Source organism: Arachis stenosperma, chromosome 3 (assembly GCF_014773155.1).
Source record: "Arachis stenosperma cultivar V10309 chromosome 3, arast.V10309.gnm1.PFL2, whole genome shotgun sequence".
Lineage (NCBI taxonomy): Eukaryota > Viridiplantae > Streptophyta > Magnoliopsida > Fabales > Fabaceae > Arachis > Arachis stenosperma.
The window spans coordinates 4,072,509-4,096,737 of record NC_080379.1 but is presented as its reverse complement, the minus strand read 5'-3'; the positions used below and the strand labels follow the sequence as shown (position 1 = coordinate 4,096,737).

General features: G+C 33.1%; 6 protein-coding genes across 8 annotated transcripts; 4 read left to right on the top strand and 2 right to left on the bottom strand.

Moving 5' to 3' along the window:
* Positions 1-1,105: 1,105 nt before the first annotated feature.
* On the top strand, positions 1,106-6,446 carry LOC130970477 (uncharacterized). Of its 3 annotated transcripts, XM_057896573.1 has the most exons (12): positions 1,107-1,303; positions 1,460-1,548; positions 3,281-3,356; positions 3,449-3,532; positions 3,619-3,732; positions 3,814-4,236; positions 4,325-4,731; positions 4,879-4,978; positions 5,071-5,130; positions 5,211-5,297; positions 5,439-5,567; positions 5,756-6,446. In XM_057896573.1, exons 2-12 carry the CDS (start codon positions 1,493-1,495, stop codon positions 6,053-6,055), a joined length of 1,836 nt encoding a protein of 611 aa, XP_057752556.1. In that variant the 5' UTR covers positions 1,107-1,303; positions 1,460-1,492; the 3' UTR covers positions 6,056-6,446. The 3 variants fall into 3 exon arrangements, with proteins under 3 accessions (XP_057752555.1, XP_057752556.1, XP_057752557.1); XM_057896572.1 differs by having other exon boundaries at positions 1,106-1,548; XM_057896574.1 differs by lacking the exons at positions 1,107-1,303; positions 1,460-1,548 and adding an exon at positions 2,381-2,605.
* LOC130970479 (uncharacterized) lies at positions 2,000-2,527 on the bottom strand. Its single transcript, XM_057896575.1, has one exon. It carries the CDS (start codon positions 2,525-2,527, stop codon positions 2,000-2,002), a length of 528 nt encoding a protein of 175 aa, XP_057752558.1.
* Positions 6,447-6,972: 526 nt separating the features above from the next.
* LOC130970860 (putative pentatricopeptide repeat-containing protein At3g18840) lies at positions 6,973-9,129 on the bottom strand. The gene has a single exon (XM_057897064.1). The coding sequence runs from the start codon at positions 9,068-9,070 to the stop codon at positions 7,076-7,078; it is 1,995 nt and encodes a 664-aa protein (XP_057753047.1). The 5' UTR covers positions 9,071-9,129; the 3' UTR covers positions 6,973-7,075.
* A 320-nt stretch (positions 9,130-9,449) lies between these two features.
* Positions 9,450-11,149, top strand: LOC130969083 (plastid division protein PDV2). Its single transcript, XM_057894663.1, has 2 exons — positions 9,450-9,883; positions 10,429-11,149. Exons 1-2 carry the CDS (start codon positions 9,638-9,640, stop codon positions 11,110-11,112), a joined length of 930 nt encoding a protein of 309 aa, XP_057750646.1. The 5' UTR covers positions 9,450-9,637; the 3' UTR covers positions 11,113-11,149.
* A 1,116-nt stretch (positions 11,150-12,265) lies between these two features.
* On the top strand, positions 12,266-13,571 carry LOC130969084 (non-symbiotic hemoglobin 1). Its single transcript, XM_057894664.1, has 4 exons — positions 12,266-12,610; positions 12,827-12,941; positions 13,054-13,170; positions 13,260-13,571. The coding sequence occupies exons 1-4, from the start codon at positions 12,498-12,500 to the stop codon at positions 13,395-13,397; spliced, it is 483 nt and encodes a 160-aa protein (XP_057750647.1). The 5' UTR covers positions 12,266-12,497; the 3' UTR covers positions 13,398-13,571.
* A 5,973-nt stretch (positions 13,572-19,544) lies between these two features.
* On the top strand, positions 19,545-21,402 carry LOC130969094 (non-legume hemoglobin-like). The gene is made up of 4 exons (XM_057894674.1): positions 19,545-19,712; positions 20,334-20,448; positions 20,599-20,715; positions 21,022-21,402. The coding sequence occupies exons 1-4, from the start codon at positions 19,618-19,620 to the stop codon at positions 21,148-21,150; spliced, it is 456 nt and encodes a 151-aa protein (XP_057750657.1). The 5' UTR covers positions 19,545-19,617; the 3' UTR covers positions 21,151-21,402.
* The last annotated feature ends 2,827 nt before the right edge of the window (positions 21,403-24,229 follow it).

The following is a 24,229-nucleotide window of genomic DNA, read 5'->3' as shown; positions in this document are numbered from 1 at the left end:
CAAGTTTGAAAAATATTTTCATAAATGTTTAAAAAAAAAACACTTCTAATTTGTCAAAGCTAAAAAATACAAATACAAAATAAAATATTTATACTTTTAAAAATTTAAATAAAAACTTTACTAAATCGATCCTCTACCATAATTAACCATAATCTAAGGGATGGAGCAAATGATGAGTTGTGAAGTGGCATTACATGGGAGTTTGATCCTTGAATGGCAATAAAAAGAGAAGAACCAGGTTGCACGAGTGGGACTCCATGATTATGTTATTGCATTCTCCAACAAGAAACTATCATATTAGTCACCACACTCTTTTTTGTCGCTTTCTACTAATCAAATGGTCAATGCTCTCTCTTCTTTCAAAAACATTGTTACAAAAGATAAAACGAAATCCAAAAACTACTGATTTGCTTCTTTTAATAAAAAAGCTACTAACCAGCATAAAAGCCTCAAATAAAGTAGGTATATCCCTTTTAAAACATGCATGTGATATATTTCCATGATTGTTGTTGATAGCACAATCTAATCTAAGCCATGAATGTATCTCAATCTCAGTTTATTAGCCTTCTTGTTTCTTGTCATTTCTTTCTTTTGTAATCCCAATGTTTTCTTTTAATTGGAATGAAAAAGGCATAACTTTGACAAAAAAAAGTCTTCAAAAGGGGTGGGTTAGCATTCATGTCACTAGTCAAAATACCAAAGAAAATAATAATAATACAATGGAAGAGTTTTAAATATACCGAGAATACTGGTATTCCAGTTGTTTTAACCGTTGATTTAAATTTTAAAAAATATATAATATATATTAATTGAAAAATCAACGATTAAAATAATTAGAATACCGGTGTTTTCGATACACTTAAAATTTTTCCTAATGTTATTTATATACTAGTAACTATTCTATTCTAGTAAAGTTATCTTGTATATTGTATATCTTTTACAAGATATCAGTACTAGTCAAATATGTTGAATTATTTAACGACTTTCACCTAAAATTGTCTTCATGTGAGTGTTTGCCTTATATATTATGAGCTTCATATATATTCATAGATTGATAAAGCAGACATCACAAATATACCCTTGTAATGTCTTCCTCTAAGAATTATGGTTGAAGACACCATTTGCTTATTAAGGGACAAGTGAATTTCTGTGTTTGACATATAAATAATTAAGATCCCATATGGTATTTTATAAGCACCAAAGTTGGTTTCAGCTTTTCAAGAAGTAGTCTTGTGAGAAGTCTCATTCCATGACTCTGCTGGGTGTAAGCAAAAGCTATGCTTTGAATTAATGTTGTTTGGAGGTATCTTCCATTTTGACAATGTCACATTGTCACTGTTATGATACTTTGTCAATATCTGGTCCCTTGTATCTGCAGCATTTAATGTTGTTTTGGTGCATTCATTGATTGGTTTTTATGCCAAATTCTGACACCAAAAACATGCATCACAACATAAAGTGGCACCATTCTGGTTTCAAGCAATTCAGCTTCATGAACACCACAACAACAACAACTGTTTCAGTTTCCACTCACAAGCGCTCCATCAGGTTATTATTTTTCATTTTTAACTTTGTTTGTTTTTTTTAAATAGAAAATTAACATTGAAGATTTTCCTGTTCTTTCTTTTTTCAGTAAGTTGTATCCTTTACTCTAATGACACATATTTTCTGTCTTCCAGCACATTAATTTCTGAATCATTGGTACTGTTCTAGTCCTTAGCATTACAACAAATTTTAACATGATCGTTTCGTTAAGAAAGGTCAATTATTGGAGGAATTTACCAAACAAAAATAATAATTACAGAATTAAAAGACAAAAATTTTCACCTTACTCTACCCTACCTAGTACAATATCAATGGTGGAAATGATCAATTAATCTACTCTTCATTAACAACAAGATCAATATTAACTATACACAATTAATTAATTAATTAATTAATTAATTCTCTGTAGCATATGAACATGATAGGATCAAAGAACAAATTAAAGCAGGTAAATTTAGAGAAGAGTGATGAGAATGAAGAGAAGAAGAGCAGCAATGAAAGAGTACTTGATTGCAGCGACAAGAATGGCGAAGGAGATGAACAACAGCTGCCAGAGAACTTGAACACTCGCCCATGTCAGAATCCCGGTCAACCCAAGCGCAACCACGTTGTCTGGGTCAGGGTCAAAAAGGGAATTCCAACTCAAACTGAAAATTGTTCTTCTTTCTTTGCTGAAATTCTTCTTTTCATCTTCTTCTTCTCCATTGGAACCACTGGGTTTTTGTTCTTCTTTGTCTTCCACTTCCCTAACGGCTTCGTTATTCTCCTCTTCCTTCTTCTCGTTGTTCGCTGCAAATACCAGGAGTCGTTGTGGTTTCGGAGAGTGAAGAAATTGAGGTTTGACAGAGAAAAATTGCTTGCGGCGACGAAAGAGAGGGCCTGCTACTGGGATTGGGATTGGGATTGGGATTGTGATTGAGGGTCTCCATGAGAAGGATGTGAATCTTGCCATGGAAATTGGGATTGTTAGGGTTTCTTTCATGAAATTGAGAAAGAGGGATTTGCAAAACGGAAAGACGAGTTAGGGTTTAGAGGTTCAGTGAAGCTGCCAAATCCAACGGTGCATTTCATTTTCTCTTTTTATTTAATTTAAATTCGTCCAAAAATTAGGGTTTTTTTGGAAATAAAAAAAAGTTAGGGGGCTAAAATGATATTTTATCTTTTATATCTTCTTAAGTTATAACTTAAAAGCTGGTTGGATAAGTACTTAGTTCAATTGTCTGTATAAATAAATGACTAATAATAAAGGCGAAAATTCAAATGCAATCGATTTCACATGAAGTTGATAGTTGGGAGTCGTTAGATGAAAATTTAGTCAAATCAATTATATCATCTAATGACTCTCTGTTATCAACTTTACGTGAAGTCGACTGCATCTGAGTTTCCACCAATAATAAATTATCCGTCGAACGAGAAATAGTGTAAAAAACCAAAAAGATATCAATTAAATTATAGAATCTTTCTGTTTCTTAGGAACATGATGCTAAATTAATCTGACAGTATATAGTTTCTTATATTGGATGTCATGTGGCTTAGGACATATATATAATATAATCAGCAGTTAGTTTTAGAAATGAAGGTTCTATTATTGTTTTTATCTGCATGCCAAACCTGGCCCAATGAACAACTTGTTTGAACTTTGAATTAGTTCTGCAGTGATCTTCAGCAGTGTTAATTTTAATAATGTTTCTTTGTCTAAACTTGCTCTTGTTGACTTTTTGATACCATTTGGCAGTGAGCCAATGAAAAATAGAGCCATGGAAGAAGAACAAGTAGAGAACATCATTCAACCTTCTTATCACCCTAAAATGGTATTTCTCTTTTTGTCTCTTTAAATCTTTATGAGCATCTTAGAATAATGAATGTCAGTTATGAAGTTTTCTTTCCTTTTTATCATGTAAAGGAACTGGGAGAACTCAAGCAAAGCATTGAATCCAAGAAGAGGCAATACCATAATATGGATCTTCAAAGTTCTTTGACTCAAGAGGTAAAAATATTATTTAGATTTGAGTCAAAGAATGATGTGTCTTTTTTCTATGTATATATTCATTATCTTTTTGTGTATTTCTGAAGATTCTGCAGCTTCAAAAACGATTACAGCAACAATTTGTGATAAGGCGTGCATTAGAGAAAGCATGTTACCTACCTTATTCACAGGATGCTACATTAGAAAATTCAATACCTAAGGTACATTTTTTTTTTAACTCTCTAAATGGATTGAAATTTGTTTGGTCTTGTTTCTGACTATGAATTGTATTTATCTTATAGGCTGCCAAAGAACTGATTAAGGAGATTGGAATATTGGAATTAGAAGTTGTGTATTTGGAACAACACTTGCTATCTTTGTATAGGAGAAGATTTGATCAACAAATTACAACTCTATCAACCAAGGAAAGAAGATTGGAAACAGCTTCTGACATTGAAAGAGGAACTGTTGAAGGTGCTACCTCAGAAAAGGAAGCTACAGTTATGCAATATAGTAACATTTCACCCAGTAATAATAATTCAACTAACTGTGAGGTCAAGGAATATTACAACCAGCTGGTACCTGATACTGTTTTAGGCTCTAGCGTTCATCGATGTCACTCGGAACTATCTCAGCGATCGGTATGCTTAGTTGAAGCTTCTCCTGAGCACATTAAGAGCAAAACTCTAGACAACTACCATTCTCTGCCATTATCCATGCTAGAAGTAAGTTTGATAAATAAAAGTATAGTAGTAGTTGTATTTTCATATGCAACTGTTTATAATATGTGCCTTCAACATTTTGTTTCGACAGCAAGCTCAGTGTGCTAAATCCAGTTCAACCAGCCTGGGAGAGCATCTGGGGAATTTCTATGTTGATAATGTTCCAGAGACGCCGAATTGGCTTTCTGAAGAGATGATTAAGTGCATATCTGCCATATATTGTGAACTTTCAGAGCCACCTTCTCTTGGTCTTAAAAATGTTTCATCCTCCATTTCATTCTCATCATCTGGTTATGAACTTTCTTCAGAGAGCCAGAGTAGTAAGTTGGGATCGCAGTGGAAGAAGCGTTCCTCCTTCAATTTGAACTCCACTAACCCTTTCCATGTCAAAGGATCAAAAGAATTTAGTGAACCTTACTGCTCAATGGTAAGGATTCAGCAACTATGTACAGATGATCAGAAACTAAAAGAGATTGAATACATGCTACGGAGATTCAGGTGAGCCATCTTATAGTTCTTATCCTTTAATTCAAATTCATGTTTTCACCCAGAAACAATGCATTAAAACTTAAAAGCTTTACCATGAAAGCTGAAGAAGCAAAACTAGTATAAATGTTAAAAACCTGACATTATAATCTCTTGCAGGTCACTTGTTTCTCGGCTGGACGAAGTTAATCCTAGAAACATGAGGCATGAAGAGAAGCTAGCCTTTTGGATTAATGTGCACAATGCATTAGCAATGCATGTAAAATTTCTACATATGTAATCTGCTTTAATTATTGCATGGTATTGAGCCCTTAAACCAAATCTTACCCTATGCTTCATTGTTCTCCACAGGCCTTATTAGTATATGGAGTTTCAGCCAATAATGTTAAAAGAATGTCTACAGTACTTAAGGTATGATGTTCACTCACATAACACTGCAAGGATTTGACTCAGTTTTAATGCTCACTAACATAAGCTAGTGAATATTTCAGGCTGCATATAACATTGGGGGTTATACTATAAGCTTAGACCAGATACAAGACTTCATTTTAGGGTGCAGATTGCCTCGTCCAGGACAAGTAAATCTAAAAATTCTGGAAACTTGTACTTAGAACCTGTATTCTTATTTCATGTTAGCAAGAAAACTAGTTTTTGTAGAGACTAGAGACCTGTTCTTGTTATCTTACCACAGAAATTAACTTTATTTTTTCTTTAAACAGTGGCTGCGGCTGTGGTTTCCATCAAAGACAAAATCCAAGGTTAGAGATGCAAGAAAAGGATTCGCCATACGTCGTCCAGAACCTTTGTTAATATTTGCGCTTTGCTCGGGAAGCCATTCTGATCCTGCGGTATACTTCTGATCTTTCTGTATTAGTTGCAGTTGTTTAACTAGTATAAACATAAACCTTGATGTTTGGTCTTATTTCCCACTTCACATGATAACTCAAGAAAACATATATTTTAAAACATATTCTTGCATTTATGTAGCTACAAGACATCTTAGAATCTCATCTGGGCTTGGTTGTTATTTTGGCAGCTACATGTGTACACACCGAAGAGAGTCCTTGAGGAGCTAGAATCTGCAAAAGAAGAATACATTCTGTCCACTACCAGCATAACCAAGGAACAGAAAATAGTAGTCCCGAAAATAGTCGAGTCTTTTGCGAAGAGTTCAGGTCTGGGAGCATTTGATTTGATGGAGATGGTTAAGCCTTATTTACCTGATTCTCAGAGGAAAAGCATTAGGGAGTTTCAGTCTAGAACAAGCTGGAAAGGCATTGAATTAGCCCCTCATAACTTCACTTTCCATTATCTGTTGTCAAAGGAACTAGGTTAGTAATCTCACAGGTGTAATGTGCAAGAAGGAAACGTGTCTGCCACTCTGCATAATTGGTGAATAATAATTCGCCTTTGGGTCTATGAGGATATTGAGTTAAATGGCAACACTTCAAGGGAAGGGATTGTAGCAGAGAATGATCTTCCATTGGATAGCAAGCTACAATCTGAAAACTATGGAAGCCTGGACTATTATACTATTGTTGAATTGACCTTTTTTTCTCCAAATTTATGGATGTATATTCTTTGCCTCAACATCTGCTATGGCTGCAGGATCAATCGCAAATTCAGTTTTTTTTTTTTGGAATGTCTACTCAGTAGAAATCTGTATTGCCATCCAGAAATACTAATGCAAATTTTTGTAGCTTTTGGGTCAAATAGCATAAGAAGGTATGGAGAATTGTTGAAAAATAATTCCATTTACTCTTAAAATTTCTATGATCTTACTATGATACAAATAACAAAATCACAAAATTTCATAAGCACTAAGCATTAATCCATCTTCATGATCCTTAAGTAATCAAATATGAGCTGTTGGTCACCACCTTTTTGTCATGAATAATTGCCTTGACAAAAGCTAAGTGTACAAAAGCTCCAATCCAAAAGTAATAAACTCTGACATATCTGTCTCCATAAAAGTTTGCATGCTCCTTTGACGGTCAAACTTTAAATCATTTTGCTAACATATGATTCTATGTTGCTGTTTACATAGTTGCAAGATTTCCTGTGACAGAATAAAATGATTATTTCTTAAAATACCTTGGACAATATGCAGTAAAGATGATATTGGCAATGAATTGAGATGCATATACGTGTAAAGACTATATAATAAATTCATTTATCCAATGGTTTCTCCAACCATGCCGCATTGAAATGTGATCATATGATCACAAAATGGAAAATTATGTCCTCTACAATATCACCGAGTTTGACAAATCTTCTGTTGAAAAATAGACCTCCAAAATAATATTTTAGCTACTAGTTCTGTGAATGGTAAATACAAATTTACATTCAAGCACAATCAAGTTGCATATATTGGATCTCCTTTTGTATGAGATGCATCACCAGAAGTGAATACATGAATACCATCTGCCACATATATCCAACTGCAACCAGCAACCTTCTTAGCCTCTTTTTCTCTCATTTTCTCTCTTATTCTTCCCTTCTCATCCCATTTCCCTTTGGCAGCATAAAGATTGGCCAATTGCACATACCGAGACCCATTATCGACATCAATCTTTAACAGTTTCTCTTCTGCCTGTTTGACAAGGTCTGTATTGTTGCTCATTTGACAAACATTAAGAAATGCACCCCAGATTGTAGCATCTATCTGTATAGGGATCTTCCTGATAAATTCTACTGCCTTTTCTAGTTGATTAGCCCTTCCATACATATCAACAATACATGCATAGTGGTAATTATCAGGCACTACATTGTACTCTTCTTTCATGGAAATGAAAATCTTTTCTCCTAGTTCTACTAATCCACAATGCCGACAAGCCGAAAGGAGTGCAACAAAAGTAATTGCATCAGGCTTGACACTTTTCTTCGACATCTCCTCAAAAAGCTGAATAGCTTTATTTTCAAGCCCATGGTGAGCATAACCAGCTATCATAATATTATACAAGATTGCATCTCTGTTGCTGTTGTTAACTAGTCTAAAGATTTTCTCAGCATGCATAATATTCCCACATTTTGAGTACATATCAACCAAAGCACCCAGCAATTTCTCATCCATAAGGAATCTCATTCTCAAGATGTAAGCATGAATCTGCCTTCCCAAACTAAGGGCTGCTTGCATTGTACATGCGCCAAGCACACGAATAATGATCATCGCTTGAGGAACTAGAGCTTTTGTAGATATATACTCTCTGAAGTGTTTGAAGACTGCCTCGCATTGTTGTGATTTGACATAACCTGAAAATAAAGCTGTCCAGACAACAGAATTTCTTTCTGTAAGTGAATTGAAGAGCCTTTGAGCTTCTATCATGTTACCTTGAGATGAGTAGCATGTAATCAATGAAGAAACTGCAAATGGATTCTCAATCCCAATTCCTGCATAGACTAACTCCGCATATCTAATATTCCCACACCTACAGTAGAGATCAACAATGCCACTGCTAATAAATTGATTTGAAATGCAACCATTTCTCAACACCCAAGCATGAACACAGTTGCCTAATTTCAAGCACTTTAAACCAGAGCAGGTACTCAAAACACTAGCCAAAGTGTGTTCATCGCAGCCGATACCATTTTCAATCATCTCGGCAAACAAGGCAAGTGCCTTCTCCATATAGCCATTCTGAGCATATCCTACAAGCAACGTATTCCAGGATACAATGTTATTTAATTCATGATTTTTCCAAAACAGATTCAAAGCCATGTCCATCTCTCCTTCCCTACAACAAGCTGCAATCATTGCATTCTTTGAAACCAAATCCACCATCCCATCACAACCACTAAGCACGCTGCATGCTTCGTGAAAAGAACCACATTTAGAGTACATGTCAATAAGAGAGCTTGTTGCAAACTTGCTTGAATCATTTGCAGTTTTCACCATGTATGAATGTATTTGCTTCCCATGGTACGCCATGCCTAGCTTGGCAGTCAAGTTAAGCATGGTTGTCAAAGTGATCTCATCAATCCCAACCGTGTCGCGCGCAGATTGCATTGCAGCAAAGAAATCAAGTGCCTCGGTTTCATAACCATCAGCGCCGACATAAGCCGACAACATGGAATTGTAAGCAACCAAGTCCTTGTGGGAGGCAGAATCGAAAAGTGATCGTGCTCGAGTCAAATTGTGTGCTTTTATGTAGGCCATAATAATGGCATTCCAAGAGAATTCATTTCGTTGATGCATTCCATCGAACACTTTCTGTGCCTCTTGAACAAAGCCATGGTTCGAGTAGTTGTGAATGAGTTGATTACAAGTAAAAATGCTTGATGCCAAACCAGATTTTATAGCAAGGACATGATCATGGTACACCAGAGCATCTCTCACTCTCAAATGCCTCATTGCCCAACAATCTGCATTGGAATTTCACACCTTTGGTTTTTGCTTATGACTAACTTTTCCCTGATAAAATTTCACCATAAGCTTTACCCATCCTTCTAACCTTCATATATCATCACTATACACTATTCCTTGTATTAATTAATTATTATTGTTGTTATTATTTATTAATGGAAATACTTAAATTTTACCATGAATCTTTCCAATGCCTACAAATATTATTTACTGTAAAGCTAATTTTTTGGGGCAAAAATTCAACAATTACTTTCATAAATATTACCTCTTGGTAAAAAAGAAAGATATTGGAATTAATATTTTGTCTTTGGGAGAATTTTGAGAAAAGGGAAAAGTTGGATTCTGTTTCCAAATTGTATGACTGTTATGAAGCCAAGGCAAATTGGGTGAGTGAAGAGTGAGCTTCACAATTCACAATCTTGCCACTCAGACAGCGACACAAGAACAGAGGAAAGAGAGTATTTTTGGCACTTTTCTTTTTTCTCCCCTTTGATTGAAACTTAGGTCACACTGTCACAGCCACAACACAAAGAAAGAGAGAGAGAGAAAATAGAAATGGAAGAAGAGGGAATAGGGTTAGTGTTGGCCAGAGCTACAGAACTCAGATTGAAGATTAGCAATTGCATCCACACCGCCACCGCCACCGCCACCGCCACCTTCACCACATCTAACCACGCGCCTCCCACTCTCAATGGCCCGTCACCTTCCGCCGCCGACGACGATGATGACGAAGCTACTGATAGGCTTCTCAAAATTTGCGATGCTCTCGAAACCTTGGAGACCCAGCTTGCTTCCTTGCAGGTTACCCCACAAAACTCTTCTGTTAAAAATCGAATATTTTTCAATAGGGTTTCTGATTTGGGGTTTTTCAGTTGTGGTTACTAGTTGTAAGGGAGTCATGGTTCGTTTATTAGAAACATGGGTTATCTTTATTTCTTTCTTTGGATAAAGTTTCCTTTTTTTTTGTTATTCTTTTTATGGTCTGAGGAAGTTTGAGATTTTGAATTTGTTACAATGCTGCTAGCTACAGTTTGTAAGAATAAAGCTAGCTATACCAGTTATACAAGTTTCCCAGTTTAGGTACCCTAATCGAGTTTAGAAATTGAGTTTCAAGATTCAAGTTTATTATTCTAGGTGTACACTCTAGTTTGGAAGTTTTTTCATAAGGTGCTATGTAGATTATTGTTGAAGCTTATTGGTATGTTTGACTTATAATCTTGATATTGCTTTAGTCTTGGTGGTTATGTTTATGTAAGATTTTGTTGGTTGTCCTATTCTCTGGGAAAATGTTCTATGTATGGTTGATAAAATGTCTGGGAATCTTAATTTTTGTGTTCAATTTCCAGGTTCTACAACAACAGCAGCGATATGAAAGAGAAACTGCCTTGGCTGACATTGAGAGCAGTCGTAAGGTGTTAATCGATAAGCTGAAGGAGTACAAGGGTAAGGAATTGGATGTGATACATGAAGCTTCCATTTTTGCTAGCGAAACTGTCGAAACCAATAATGATCTGCTACTCCCTCCGTATCCAAGCCGCCCCCCATATTCCATGTCTCTGGACAAGGAGTATCTGTCGCAAATCCCTTCTGTGAATAAGTCCGGTCGCAATGGGTTAATCACACTCGATCCAATGATTGAGGCAAAAAACAGCCTAGGTGATAAGGAGCAAAATCATGCTGCAAATGAAGATAAAAGTTTAAGAAAAGGGTTGGGATATTTCATAACTTCTGCAGCCAAAACAATGCTTACAGTTGCTGGAGTGGTATCAATATTAAGTGTGTCTGGCTTTGGGCCTAATCTGGGGAAGTTAGGCGTCCGATTCAATGTACAAGACCGGCGTCAAAGAACAGAAGATGAGAATGAAAGATCTGCTGCCCAGAATGTGAAGCATAGATCAATTACTCAGTGTCCGCCTGGTAGAATTTTGGTGACGGAAAATGGGGAAGCTCGATGTCTTGTGAAAGAGAGAGTGGAAATTCCATTTTCGGCTGTTGCTTCAACACCTGATATAAACTATGGATGTGGTTAACCACATCACTCCCCCCCCCCCCCCCCCCCCCAACCCAACACCCTCTGTCTTTTGTTTCTGTTTCTTGTGGATATGCAACTTTATCAAAATAAAAAAAAAAATATGAAGTTAATCAAGGTTGGCTAGTGATGTCATGGTTTATGGTAGTTGAATTTAGGTAAATGAAGTTAATCAAAGTTGGCTCTTTCTTTCTTTCTTTTCTTTTGGTTGTGAGAAATTTTTGTTTATCTCAATTGTTTGATGGTGTTGAGCTCATCAGTATTGATGCTTCAGTTGCATACATGACACATTTTGCTTACAATTGACAAAACCGATAGAACACAAATTCCTTAGTGATCACAGCTGGTTAGAATTGAGATAGTTCTGTCTTCCATCTTAGTTTGACTTGTGAGAGATGACTCTTGGCCAGGAAAAATGCTTGCTCTAGTCCCCTTTATATTAAAAGTTATGACCGAGTTAGGGACTTAATTGAAGAATGTTGTGGACACAGAAGTTGCATTTCTGAAATGCTAGCATAAATTAGTTCATCAAAGATGTTTAGTGGCTCAAGTGGCTTATAAAGTAATATCTACCAAGTACCAACCTCATTGATCCTCTACAGCTGTCGTGTTTTCTACTCTCTTTTCCTGCTTTGCTGGGACACCCCTTCACTCTAACTTTTGTTCTTTCTGCCTCCTTAGCTTTATTTGCATTTGGAGTGAATTTTTTAAAATAAAATTATGTATATATCTCATCTATGATCACATTGCATTTTGTCGTTTGTAAAAGATGATATTAACCTTTTTGTATGCAAATGATTGATATTGGTTTCCATTTCTCAGTAAGAAAATAAATACTGACTCACTCACCTTAATCATCAGTAAAATTTAAGCCTTATAAGACTAGGTCAACTTGTCACATGAAATCATATATTTTAATTGAAAATTCAATAAAAAACAACTAACATGCAATCAAATTTGACCAGTTTCATGGGTCATTGCTTACGCAAGAAGAGAAGTACAAATTTCCAAAGTTTTGATTGCAAATGGGCACAATACAATGTTTCATTCAAAACCATGTCTTGTTTCTCTTGTAAGTTGGGGCTGCATACACTATAACAATAACAACTACAGCACCTAGTTTTCTGTGCCCCTAGTAATGCTACTTTAGTACTTTTCTTTATCAGATAAGAACAACAAAAGAATTAACTGAACAATCATATCTGACCAACAAAGCATGCCAATTAACCCAACTATACTGGAATGGCTCCCCATTGCAATGAAGAGCCAACTTCTTCTCCAAGTTACACTATATATAAACTTTACCAAACCAACAAGCTTCAACATCAAAGGTTCCCCTCAATCACTTCCATAACCTTTCACAAAACTCTTAACTACTAGAGAATCATGAGCACCCTGGAGGCAACAGCATTCACTGAAGAGCAAGAAGCTCTTGTGGTCAAGTCATGGAATGCTATGAAGAAGAATTCTGCTGAACTTGGTTTCAAGTTTTTCCTTAAGTAAGCCATTTGATAACTCCTTCAGCCTCTTCAAATTCTTATTATTTACAACATGTATTAATCAACTATCTAAATTAATCAAGAGTTTAATTTTCGACGACTATTTACATAGTTAATATAAAAAGTAGTATTTTTACGTGATTAGAGAAAAACACTTGACATATATTAAAGTTAAATTTATTAATGAATTTAATGAATTGACCAAACTTGTTGTAGGATATTTGAGATTTCTCCATCAGCTCAGAAACTGTTTTCATTCTTGAAAGACTCAAAAGTTCCTTTGGAGCAGAATCCCAAGCTCAAGACACATGCCGTGACTGTATTTGTTATGGTAATAAGTTTAATTTGCAAGCTCCCTACTTTGACTTTCGTCACCATTTGAATCCAAGAACAAATAATGTCCAATAGGTCACTACATTTTCTAATGTTTTGTGTTATTGCAGACATGTGAATCAGCAGTTCAACTTCGAAAGGCTGGAAAAGTGACCGTGAGAGAATCAAACTTGAAAAAAATGGGTGCTACCCATTTGAGAGTTGGTGTTGTAGATGCACATTTTGAGGTAAATAACATAACTTTTTGAATGTAATAACATCATTGCTCATCTCATATTTACTAAGATTCTGTTATATGCATTTTATGTTTGAAAAGGTGACAAAGTTTGCACTGTTGGAAACAATAAAAGAAGCAGTGCCTGAAATGTGGTCACCAGCCATGAAGGAAGCATGGAGTGAAGCTTATGATCAGCTTGTTGGTGCCATCAAATCTGAGATGAAACCTTCTGCTTAATTAATTAATCAATTCCCTTAGCTTTAATTGAATAAAAATGAGATCATAGTGCCCTCTTTGTACATTAAAGCATTGACTGCTTTGGTGCGTTAAATTGTACTTTATATTGTTGCGGGTTGATACTTACGAATTTAATAAATAATATTATTTGAATGAACAAGAATAAATAATTTATATCCATATTTATAAATTATTTTTATTTAGTATTTAGCCAACAATTTATATCTATATTTTTAAGAATTTTATACATAAAAAATATATAATTTAATATTTATAGATTTAATAATAATTTGACTGATATGATATGATGATTCCACGTGCACCACCAATACAGAGCATTTTTATAATGAAAATTGTTATCTTCTATTGCTAGATTATAAATTATAAATTGGAAACACATTATATTGTCTCACTCGAGGAAGCTGAGTTTTATTTTATTTTATTTTCTCCGATCTCAATAACTTTAATATGGAGATAATTAGATAAACCTTAAATATGTATTTTATTCCCTTCATATATCCAACTTATCAATATTATTGGTCTAATTCTTTCATGTGGTTCTAGCTAGCGAGGAGATTATTATTATTATTATTATTATTATTATTATTATTATTATTATTATTATTATTATTATTACATAGACAGCCGGTTCTAAGATATAATTCGTCTTGCTTAACGCTTGAACTCATTTGTTTTTGGAGTGAATGAATTATGCATCGGTTTTTTTAAGAACGATAATAATAAACACCTGTAAAAATATTCCAACACTTAAATTAAAAAATAAGTAAAATAGTAAAAATAATATTTAGAGTAAATGACATACCTCTTTTTATTAAATCTTATTGTATTTATAAAATTGTTGTCTTTATTAACTATTATTGCCATTATCGAAACTGTTTAAACAGCTTTAGCTAATTATTTGATAATTGCATCTTAATAACTCGTTTGGGTGTGTTTAAAGAGATTTACCAAAAAAATTGTGTTAATTTAAATTTGCGCGTGGTTATTTAATTTTGTTTGGATTTTGAGTTCATAGGTTCCTTTTAAACTGAGTTATGACTAACGGATTTATTATTATTATTATTATTATTATTATTATTATTATTATTATTATTATTATTATTATTATTAGTGCACAATTAATATAAGCTTGGAAAAAAGGGTACACCTAACTATGCATAATTGTATTTCCTTTGGCATGTTAGAATAAAAACTTGACCATATAACTTTTTTTTTTTTAACCTCAAACAAATTAAGGTGCTTGCATGGAGTTGATAAATGCTTATTGGTTGCTTAATTATAGATATTTTAATTTGTTCTACTGGGCTATTACCTTTTCTAAATCAATAGGAGATGGGAAAAGTGATGAGATAATAATAAACTAACTGAAAAATAAAAGATATAAATTATAAAGAATAAAATTAAAGTAAATGGACAAGTTCTCAAACCAATTGCTAGCCACATGTCCACCCTTGTTTTCAAAAATATATTTTTTAAGTAAATACTCTTTTTCATTTCTAACTATTTTTAATTTATTAGTTCTCCATCATTAAAATAACTTATTTAAACGACAATATAAATAGTCACAAAAAAAAACGACAATATAAATAGTAATTTATTAATATATCAAGGATTCATTTAGAATAATAAAGACTGCTAAGTTAATTATTTAAATGGTTGAGAATTAATTAAAAATTTTTAAATTATAAAAAAATTTTATCTTTTAAACAAATGATAAAGAATAGATTTTTAGTATTAAATGTACACATTGAAATCAAAGTGACACATATATAATGGGTTATTGATAAAAAAAAAACTTCTAATATTGTATGCCTATTAAATAATAAATTCTTTAGTCTTTTAAATATGCAATAGTAGAATATTAAATATATTTATTGAATATATTTATTGAATATTATTACAATTTTTTTAATGTTTCATTTTTATTCTTTAATTAAGAAATGTAATAGTATTTATTTTTTCACAATATATCAATTAAATAGAAACTAAGTATACCTTCTTATAATTAACAACAGTACTATATAGAATGGAGTACGATGAGTACGTACTCTTTTAAATTGTTTTGTTAGGATTTTGTTTAAAACAGAATTCTTATCCCATTTCAAAGCCATTTAAAATACATTCTCTCTTGTATTTTTTGATTGATTCTCCCACAATTTTGAAAATCAATGTCTGATGCTCATGAACGTGCTTACAGTCTAAACGTAAAATTCACGACACCACGCAAATACATCACACGTTTTCAGCACATTTGCCAGTGCTGTGGCAATGGCTTTGAAACTGAAGCATCAAGAACTCAGCACTCGTGTGAGGTATCGTTGGTTTCTTTTCAGTTCGCTGTTTTTCTTTCTAAAACTAAGCAAATTTAATTAGTTTTCTGTTTTGCACTAGTAAATTGGCTTTAGCAATAGAAGAATGGTACAGCAGTTGAGATTTTTGTTGAAAAAAAAATTTTTTATAGTTGGAGTACATCTAAATAGCTTATGTGATTCACTATACCCAATACACATAATTTTCTTATTTTATACAACCTTTTCTTGGTTTTAATGCTATAGTGAGCTTCGATGAGAAGGAGAGGATTAAAATCAACTTTATCTATTTATGAATTTATGAATTTTATTAATGGTGGTAGACTAAAGGACTTGGATATGATTGGAAGAAGGTTCACATGGACTAATAGGCGACGAGAGCAGGACCAAATCAAACGGCTTGATTGTGCACTTGCAAACAGTGAGTAAATGGATTATTTTTCGTCAGCCTCGCAGTCTCGGCTTGCAGAAAATGGTTCAGATCATGCACCTATCCTTCTTGATACAAATCTGGCCATGAAAAAATCTGAACGAAAATTTAAGTTTCACGAGAGGTGTGGTGTGATTTAGTAGAAATTCGAGTAATTATGACTGAAATTTGGAAGGAATGGATGGATATGACTAAGCAATGTTTGTTTTAGCTCAAAAATAAAGCATTGTCGGCATCGTATTGTTCAATGACAGAAACAGAATAACTCACGTCTCAGTTTGAATTTCTCAGAGAGGAGGGTATTACAAGGGAAGAACAAATTGAAGTCATAAACTTGAGAGTGTTTACTTTAGGAAGAAAAGGTACTAGAAGGAGAAATCTTGTGTAAAGTGGCTAAAAGAAGAGAACAGAAATACAAGTTTTTTCACTAATCATTTCAATCCAGAATCCGGAAAAATAAAATTTATTAAAAACTGGAAAAGAATGATGGTACGTATGCTATCACCAGTGAGAAAATTGCACAAGTAGCTAAAAGATACTTCAAGGATATCTTTAAATCGATTGACCAAGCTAATTCGACACATGCATTCGAAGATTTTGAAATCAAAGTTTCAGCAACCATGAACAGAAATTTAACTAGATCGGTCAATTTTGATGAGGTAAATCGTGCGGTCTTTAGTATTCACCCCAGAGCACCCCTGATGATGATAAATTTACAGCTAAATTCTTTCAATTCTATTGTAGTTTAGTAGGAGAAGATGTTTTTAAGGCTGTTCACAGTTTTTTTTGTTAGTGATAGACTATTCAAGAACTTCAACTATACACAAATCTGTCTCATTCCCAAAATTCTTTATGCAAAGGATATGACACAGGTTAGACCCATCAGCCTTTTTTCAGTTGTGTATAAGATTATTTCTAAAGTATTAGTCCATCGGCTACAGAAATTAATAACTTCGCTGATCAGCCCTAATCAGAGTGCCTTTATTAAGGGTAGATTGGTTTCAGATAATGTTTTAGTTGCTCATGAATGTATGCACTATCTAAAGACAAAGAAGAGGGGCATGCATATCGACCGAAAGGGTTGTTAAATTGGATATGAGCAAAGTCTATGATCGTGTTGAGTGGCATTTTCTTTGGTTTATTTTGGAGAAACTGAGATTTGAATCTAGGTGGATTGGTTGGATATAGGAGGTGGTGATTATAGTTTCTTACTATGTCGTTGTTGAAGGACAACCTTTTGGTTTTTTAAACCAAATAGAGATATCCGTCAAGGAGATCCTCTACCTCCCTATCTTTTTCTTTTCTGTGCCGAAGGATTATCCTTTTTGCTAAATAAGATAGAGCAAAACGGTCTCATTGAAGGTATTCATATCAATTGAAGATGTCCTACTGTTAATAATTTATTGTTTGCAGATGACTCAATCTTTTTTTACAAAGCGTCAGAAAATAGTTGTGAACATATTAGAAGTCTTCTTTAGTCATACGAGGGGTTCAGTGGCCAAAAAGTTAATTTGCATAAATCACTCTATTCTTTAGTAATAATACTCCTCCTATTGCTCAATTACTACTGGCTCACAAATTGAAATTGCTCGTATTGGTGCACAGGATAAATATTTGGGTCTTCCATCTATAGTCCAAAAATTAAAAAAGGCCACCTTCGGAGAAATCAAGGACAAGGTGAGGAATCGAGTTCAAAGGTGAAAAAGGAAACTTCTCTCCTCTGTAGATAGACATGTTCTAATCAAAGCTGTTGGAGAGGCTATCCCAATTTATTCATTATCATGTTTCCATCTTTCTGTCACTTTAATTAGAGAGATTCACAATATACTCTCTCAATTTTAGTGGGATCAAAAAGGTATAGAGCAAAAAATGGCACGGGTTAGTTGGGATATTCTGACAAGATCGAAATTGAAAGGTAGACTAAGTTTTAAGGACCTAGGGGTTCAGAATTTGGTGCTGTTAGCAAAACAATGTTAAAAAGTTGTCTCTCAACCACAATCACTCCTATCTAGATTTCTCAAAGATAAATATTTTCGATACAGATCTATAATGAATGCAGAGATCAGAGCAGTACCTTCGTGGGGGTGGCGTAGCATATTGGAAGGGCGTAAGGTTGTTGAAAAGGGGTTGGTTTGACGAGTTAGTGATGGGTCCAATATACGAATCTACAGCGATCCTTGGCATGCTCCTTCACATCTTTGTGTTGTCCCTCCATCTAAAACTTTCAATCTGCAAAATCAACCACTATTGACGATTAAAGACTTAATACTTTCTAATAGTCTGTGGAATCAACCTCTAATTAGAAGCATTTTTTCTGAGGGCAGCATGTGCTAGCAACAACAATTAGGGGGTGGAGAAGATAAAATTTATTGGGCCCTTAATAAAAGTGATTTGTATGAAGTAAGTACTGGGTATCGTGTAACTTATGGGTTCTCGCATCCTCCCATTGAATTTTACCCAGAAATTGTGAAACAACGAAATTTGTGGCGAGAACTGTGGAAGCTGAAAATTCCAGCGAAAACTAAGATTTTTCTCTGGAGGGACTTCCATAAAAAGCTTCCAGTTCTACAAAAGTTTCATCATCACATCTCATTTATTCAACCCACTTGCCGAATATACTTACAATTTTTAGAAACAATCAATCATTGCATCTTCCATTGTGAGAAATCAAAGGAAATTTGATCAAAGATGGACTTACTGACTGTTAGAAAGGGTATCGAAAACTCCGATTTCTATGTTGAGTGAAACTTGAGTTGGTCCTTATGGAATGCTAGGAACAGATTTATCTTTAATAATGTATCAACTAGTATAGAAGAGATCATGGCATCAATTTTGAAACTGCAAAAGAAGTTTCAACAAATCTCCAATTTTTAATTGATGAGCACTTTACTTTCTTTTATTTTTCTTATTAGATTATTATATAATATTACCTCTATAGTAGAGTATTGAGATCAAAATCACCTATTTTTTTATTTATCCCATGTATAAACACCTATATATATTTCTTTCATTTGATGAATAGAATTATCGAACTAAAAAAAAGTATACCTTCTTATAACACTCATTGACTTCATATAAAGCAAAAATAACTAATAAAATCTACAAAAAGAAGTAATTATGAACATGAAGGGTGTGCATTTAATTAAGAAAGGAAAGGTTACATTTTAGAGAAAGAAAATAAATAAATAAAAATAACGTGTCAATAATTTTATTGTGTCTTATTATAATAAATAAAATGCAGCACCTTGTTTTTAATTTAGGCACCTGGTATGTTCCGTTGATAGCAACATTAATAATTAAAACAAAATGTAAAAAGAAATCATAGATAACCAAATTAAAGCTTGATTTGCATGCAAGAAGGGTTCTATAAATACTTTAGCTTTTCTACACCATGCTTATGGTTTCTCATCCACTTCAGTTAATTATTTCTCACATTTCATCTCCTTAGAACTTAGCAATCATGGCACTCACTGCACAGCAAGAATCCCTCATTGTCAACTCATGGGATATGCTCAAGAACAATTCCGCAGACCACGGCCTCAAATTTTTCTTGAAGTAATTATAATTAAGCCATTTAATTCCTACATGTTTTCAGTAGTTTTCTTAAGGTTCTGCTAACAAGTTTTTAAAAAAAAAATTAAACTGCATTTGGAAAGAAGATTGAAACTAAAACACTGAAATTGAGAGACTGAAATTAAATTAAATATTTATAATTTATATTGTATTGAGTTATATCTCAATATTATGTTTAGTTTAAAATAAATATAAAAATTAAATAATAAATTTAGTATTTAAAAAGTTAAATAAGAGTATTTTTTTAAAAAAAATATTATTAAAATTTTAATCTACGTTTTCAAAAATCTCAATATTCTTACTTTGTGAAAGTAATGAAAAGACTAAAATTTTGGTATCCCGAAATTAATATTTTATTTTCAATCTCTAATCATCAAACACAATAGTAAATCTCAGTGAATAAATGCTATCTTAAACAACCAAAAATAGAAAAAATAATGTTTAAAAGTTATGTATTCACTAATACATTAGATACTTTAAGAATTTACTTTCTTTTCTTATTTAATTTTCTTGAGCTTGCTTATATTGCTACATCATAATGTTCTTTTTTCCCCCAACAACTAATCTGAAATCACGATTCCATATTTGCATCAAACTACGTAGAATATTCAGTGCTGCACCAGAAGCAACGGCATTGTTCTCATATTTGAAAGATTCAAGTGTTCCTTTGGACCAAAACCCCAAGCTCAAGACACATGCTACTGTTGTATTTGTCATGGTATATATACTTTAACTTAATTTGGATAAATCATTATAATATATAAAATTTTGATAAATTAAACTATATATATATGATTATGTTCATAATTCACAAGCCTCTCACAACTTATAATATATGTTTTTAAACTTTATGATGTATGTATTACAGATTGCTGAAACAGCTATTCAACTGCGAAAGACTGGAAAAGTCAATGTGGGAGAATCAAACTTAAAACATTTGGGAGCTGTTCATTTAAAATTGGGTGTCACACATGCACACTTTGCGGTATACATTCAATTTCAATGTTAGAATAAATTTGAGAAAATATTTCTTGAAGTTTTGTATATATAAATAAAAATATAATATTTTATCACGTAAGAATTTAATTACAAAATTTGATACTCAATAAAAAAATAAATATTTAATTAAAATTTTAATAAAATGTATAAAACTGACAGAATAATTTAACTTTTTATAAATATATTATTTTATTATATTCAATTCAATTTTTAATCAAACTTTTAAATGTTTGAAGTTTTGACCAAGCTATGACATATATATGTACTTATTTTTGTTAATTAAATAAAAAAGTTGGCAAAGGCAGCACTTTTGGAGACAATAAAAGAAGGGGTACCATGCATTTGGTCAACGGCATTGAGTGATGCATGGGGAGTAGCTTATGATCAACTTGTTGCTGCTATCAAAGCTGAGATGAAGTAGTAATATATATGCTTATGGATTAGTACCTTCCTTCTCAAAATTTTCAATAAGATTGATGCATCCATCAAGTGTATGTGTTTGTTTGTTTGTTTGTTTCATCATCATGTATGTTATGTCAGGTGTTACTAATAATAAGTAATAACACTGTTCCGATCCTTGGGTCAAATATACACCCTTTACTAGGAGCAGCTTCTTATTAATTATTATTGTTACAAAACTATATAAAATAATAAAATTATATATATTATGGAACTCGTCCTTCTTATAGAGTTTATTATAATACTTAGTAGCTAGGGTGATGAAGTCTATCTAGTGCATTTGGGAGTATTTAATATAAAAAATATTATTTACACATTAAAATTAGACTAAAATTAATTATTATGTATTTTTATATAAATATATATATAATTTAATATATTTTTAATATATATTTTATTTATATTTTAATATGTATCATTCTAATGATTAATTTAATAATTTTAGTGTACAACTAGCATAATTATTTAATATAATATAAAAAATTAGTTGGATTTCATTTGTTCTTCCTTCTTTATTCTATACTATCATTATATTCTTCTCATCTTTATCATTAGTCTCTTCTTCCACTCTTCCTCTCATTCCAATTGCTTCTTCTTTTTCTCTTCTCTCACCCTTCGCTTTTCCTCAATTTACAATGAACCCGTTTTCAAATTTATTTCCAGTATCTCTATTAGCATCAACAGTTCCACTCCCAAAACTATTTTTTCATTTAACGTTGATACCGCAACTCGTCTTTCTCTCAAAAAAAAGTATCATAAATAGATTCGTAGCCACGTCATCATTTAGCGCACTTTCGACTCAGGTAGCTCTTAGAGACAATAATGAACCTTTTAGAAAGGCTTTCTTTTTCTTCGGTCTAATCGAGAGCGAAAAGAGGAGGACCCACTTTTTCAGGTACCGCAATAAGGACGAAGAACTCTTGATAAATTACGACGACATTCAATTCAATCTTGAACCCCCACCACAACGATGCACTCCTCGACAATTACGAGGACGAAGGGGACGGTGGCAATTGGCAACGTCGCCAGCGCTCGCAAACTCCGGTCTACGATAACGATCCGTCAAAGTCAATGCCCAGAAAAAGGCTCATCATGAAGGATGACACTGAGAGACAGTCGATGACATCGAAACTCAAAGACGAGGTGGCGAAAGAGGAGTATGAAGGAGGAGCGAGGTTCACGAAAAAGGGGGCGGAGGAAGGGATAAAGAGGAAGAAGGGGAAAGTGGGTGGAACGAAGTGGGAAGAAAGAGAAGAGGCTTAAGGGGGAGAAGAGGTTTGCGAGTGGCGAAAGTGGGAAGAGTAGGTCCAAATTTGGAGAAATCTAAAAAAGAGAGGAAGAATAAATGATGAAAATGAAGATTTGAGAGTTAGAACTTTATAATTGTGTATGGACCAATTTGAGTATTTTAAATAACAATCCCGCTACGTAACCAACAAGAATTCTACCAACTCCTACCAACTCTTGTTTATGGCCGTGTTTAATGAAAATATCTTTGTAGACGTGTCTAATAAAAATATTTTTTTTATGGCTGTGTCTAATGGAAGTGTTTTTGTGAATGTGTTTTCTGAATATATCTCTTTATACATGTGTCTTCTAATGAATGTGTCTTTAATATTAATTATTATTGGTAATAAGTTGACAAATAATATATTGATACTCTATACTTTTTCTTTAAATAAATTTAGAGCACTAATTTAAATTAAATTTATTGTTTGTTCACGTTATTTTGCAGCAAATTATCAAATTGGTATTTAACTGCACATATCAATAATATTAAAACAGCAGATGATATTTGAACTAATAAAGATTCATGTTTCTAAAAGTGATAGAAACATTTAATCATTTTAAAAGGTAAAAGACTTAATTAAAACGAATTAAAAATTTCAAAAATCATTTAATAAGATTTATCTCCATAATTAATAAAATTTATTTAATAAAAATAATTTAATATTTATACTAAAATAATAGCGAAATATACTAAAAATTACTAACTTCTTATTGTGATGAAGATATATATATTGTGACTCTGTTAAGAAGACGAAATTGTGAAGAAAAGGAATTAAAACATATACTAATGGCTGGTAATTTAATCTAGGGGTGCACATGGGTCGGGTGAAAACAGGTTTGATGTGACTCAGATCTGACTCGAAATATACACTAGATCTATTTATTAGATCCGAACTCGACTTTAGACCCGATAAAATCAATACACTTTCGGGCCACAATTATACCGGGTGAAAGTTGGGCCGTTAACATTACATTACGTTGATGTCTTCTTGTAAGCTAGCATGTAAAAATATCCAAATTATCAAGACTCCAACCATTATTTAACATGGTAAAATTCACTTAGAAAAATATAACAAGAACCAATCCTTCTTCAAAATTAAAGTATAACTGTTGAGTTAAGAAATTAACTAAATTAATTAGTGATGACAAAAATTATTTTTGGGTAAAATAAATAATTAGTGTTGAGTGTTAATAATGATATGTTACTAATTATTTATTAAACAATGCAGGTCAAGACTTTGTCTAGCAGCCCAAAATGGAATAAAAATAAAACATCAAGACTAATGGGCTGGTTAGTCAAGTGGAGCCCAAAAGAAACAAAGCCAAAGAAACCAACGGACTGAATATGAAGAAAGCAAACCCAAGCCCGAAATGCTTACCCAAGTTGATCCCACCAAGCTTCTCATACAAGATTGAAGTCTTCACTCTCTCTTATTGCTTCGGTCAGCAACAAAATATTAGAAAGAGAGCTGTGTTCCCTCTGCTACTTTTATCAGAGAAGAAAGAAAGAGAAAGTTTAATCATAAAGCAAATATCTAATCACCCATCAAGTTGAGTTAGAAATTAAAAGGTAATTTATTTCCATTTGCATGCAACTTACTTTCTTCACTTCATCTCAAATCTTCTGGCTTACCATTTTTGGATAAATGGAAAAAGTGTTCTCTGATCTTCACTGCTTGCATCTACGGTCATATATGTGTCTTGGGGACCAAGTTGTTTTTTCAATGGCCAAGATCTGGGATTACCATTGA

Bases quoted from the DNA above. Each gene is read 5' to 3' on its own strand.
- LOC130969094 (XM_057894674.1), top strand. From the start codon at position 19,618: ATGGCACTCACTGCACAGCAAGAATCCCTCATTGTCAACTCATGGGAT. The intron at 20,449-20,598 runs GTATATATACTT...TATGTATTACAG, and splicing joins CTACTGTTGTATTTGTCATG to ATTGCTGAAACAGCTATTCA. The intron at 20,716-21,021 runs GTATACATTCAA...TAAATAAAAAAG, and splicing joins TCACACATGCACACTTTGCG to TTGGCAAAGGCAGCACTTTT.
- LOC130969084 (XM_057894664.1), top strand. From the start codon at position 12,498: ATGAGCACCCTGGAGGCAACAGCATTCACTGAAGAGCAAGAAGCTCTT. The intron at 12,611-12,826 runs GTAAGCCATTTG...AACTTGTTGTAG, and splicing joins GGTTTCAAGTTTTTCCTTAA to GATATTTGAGATTTCTCCAT. The intron at 13,171-13,259 runs GTAAATAACATA...ATGTTTGAAAAG, and splicing joins TTGTAGATGCACATTTTGAG to GTGACAAAGTTTGCACTGTT.
- LOC130970860 (XM_057897064.1), bottom strand. From the start codon at position 9,070: ATGAGGCATTTGAGAGTGAGAGATGCTCTGGTGTACCATGATCATGTC.
- LOC130970477 (XM_057896572.1), top strand. From the start codon at position 1,418: ATGCCAAATTCTGACACCAAAAACATGCATCACAACATAAAGTGGCAC. The intron at 5,298-5,438 runs GTAAATCTAAAA...TTCTTTAAACAG, and splicing joins GATTGCCTCGTCCAGGACAA to TGGCTGCGGCTGTGGTTTCC. The intron at 5,568-5,755 runs GTATACTTCTGA...TTATTTTGGCAG, and splicing joins GAAGCCATTCTGATCCTGCG to CTACATGTGTACACACCGAA.
- LOC130970479 (XM_057896575.1), bottom strand. From the start codon at position 2,527: ATGAAAGAAACCCTAACAATCCCAATTTCCATGGCAAGATTCACATCC.
- LOC130969083 (XM_057894663.1), top strand. From the start codon at position 9,638: ATGGAAGAAGAGGGAATAGGGTTAGTGTTGGCCAGAGCTACAGAACTC. The intron at 9,884-10,428 runs GTTACCCCACAA...TTCAATTTCCAG, and splicing joins CCCAGCTTGCTTCCTTGCAG to GTTCTACAACAACAGCAGCG.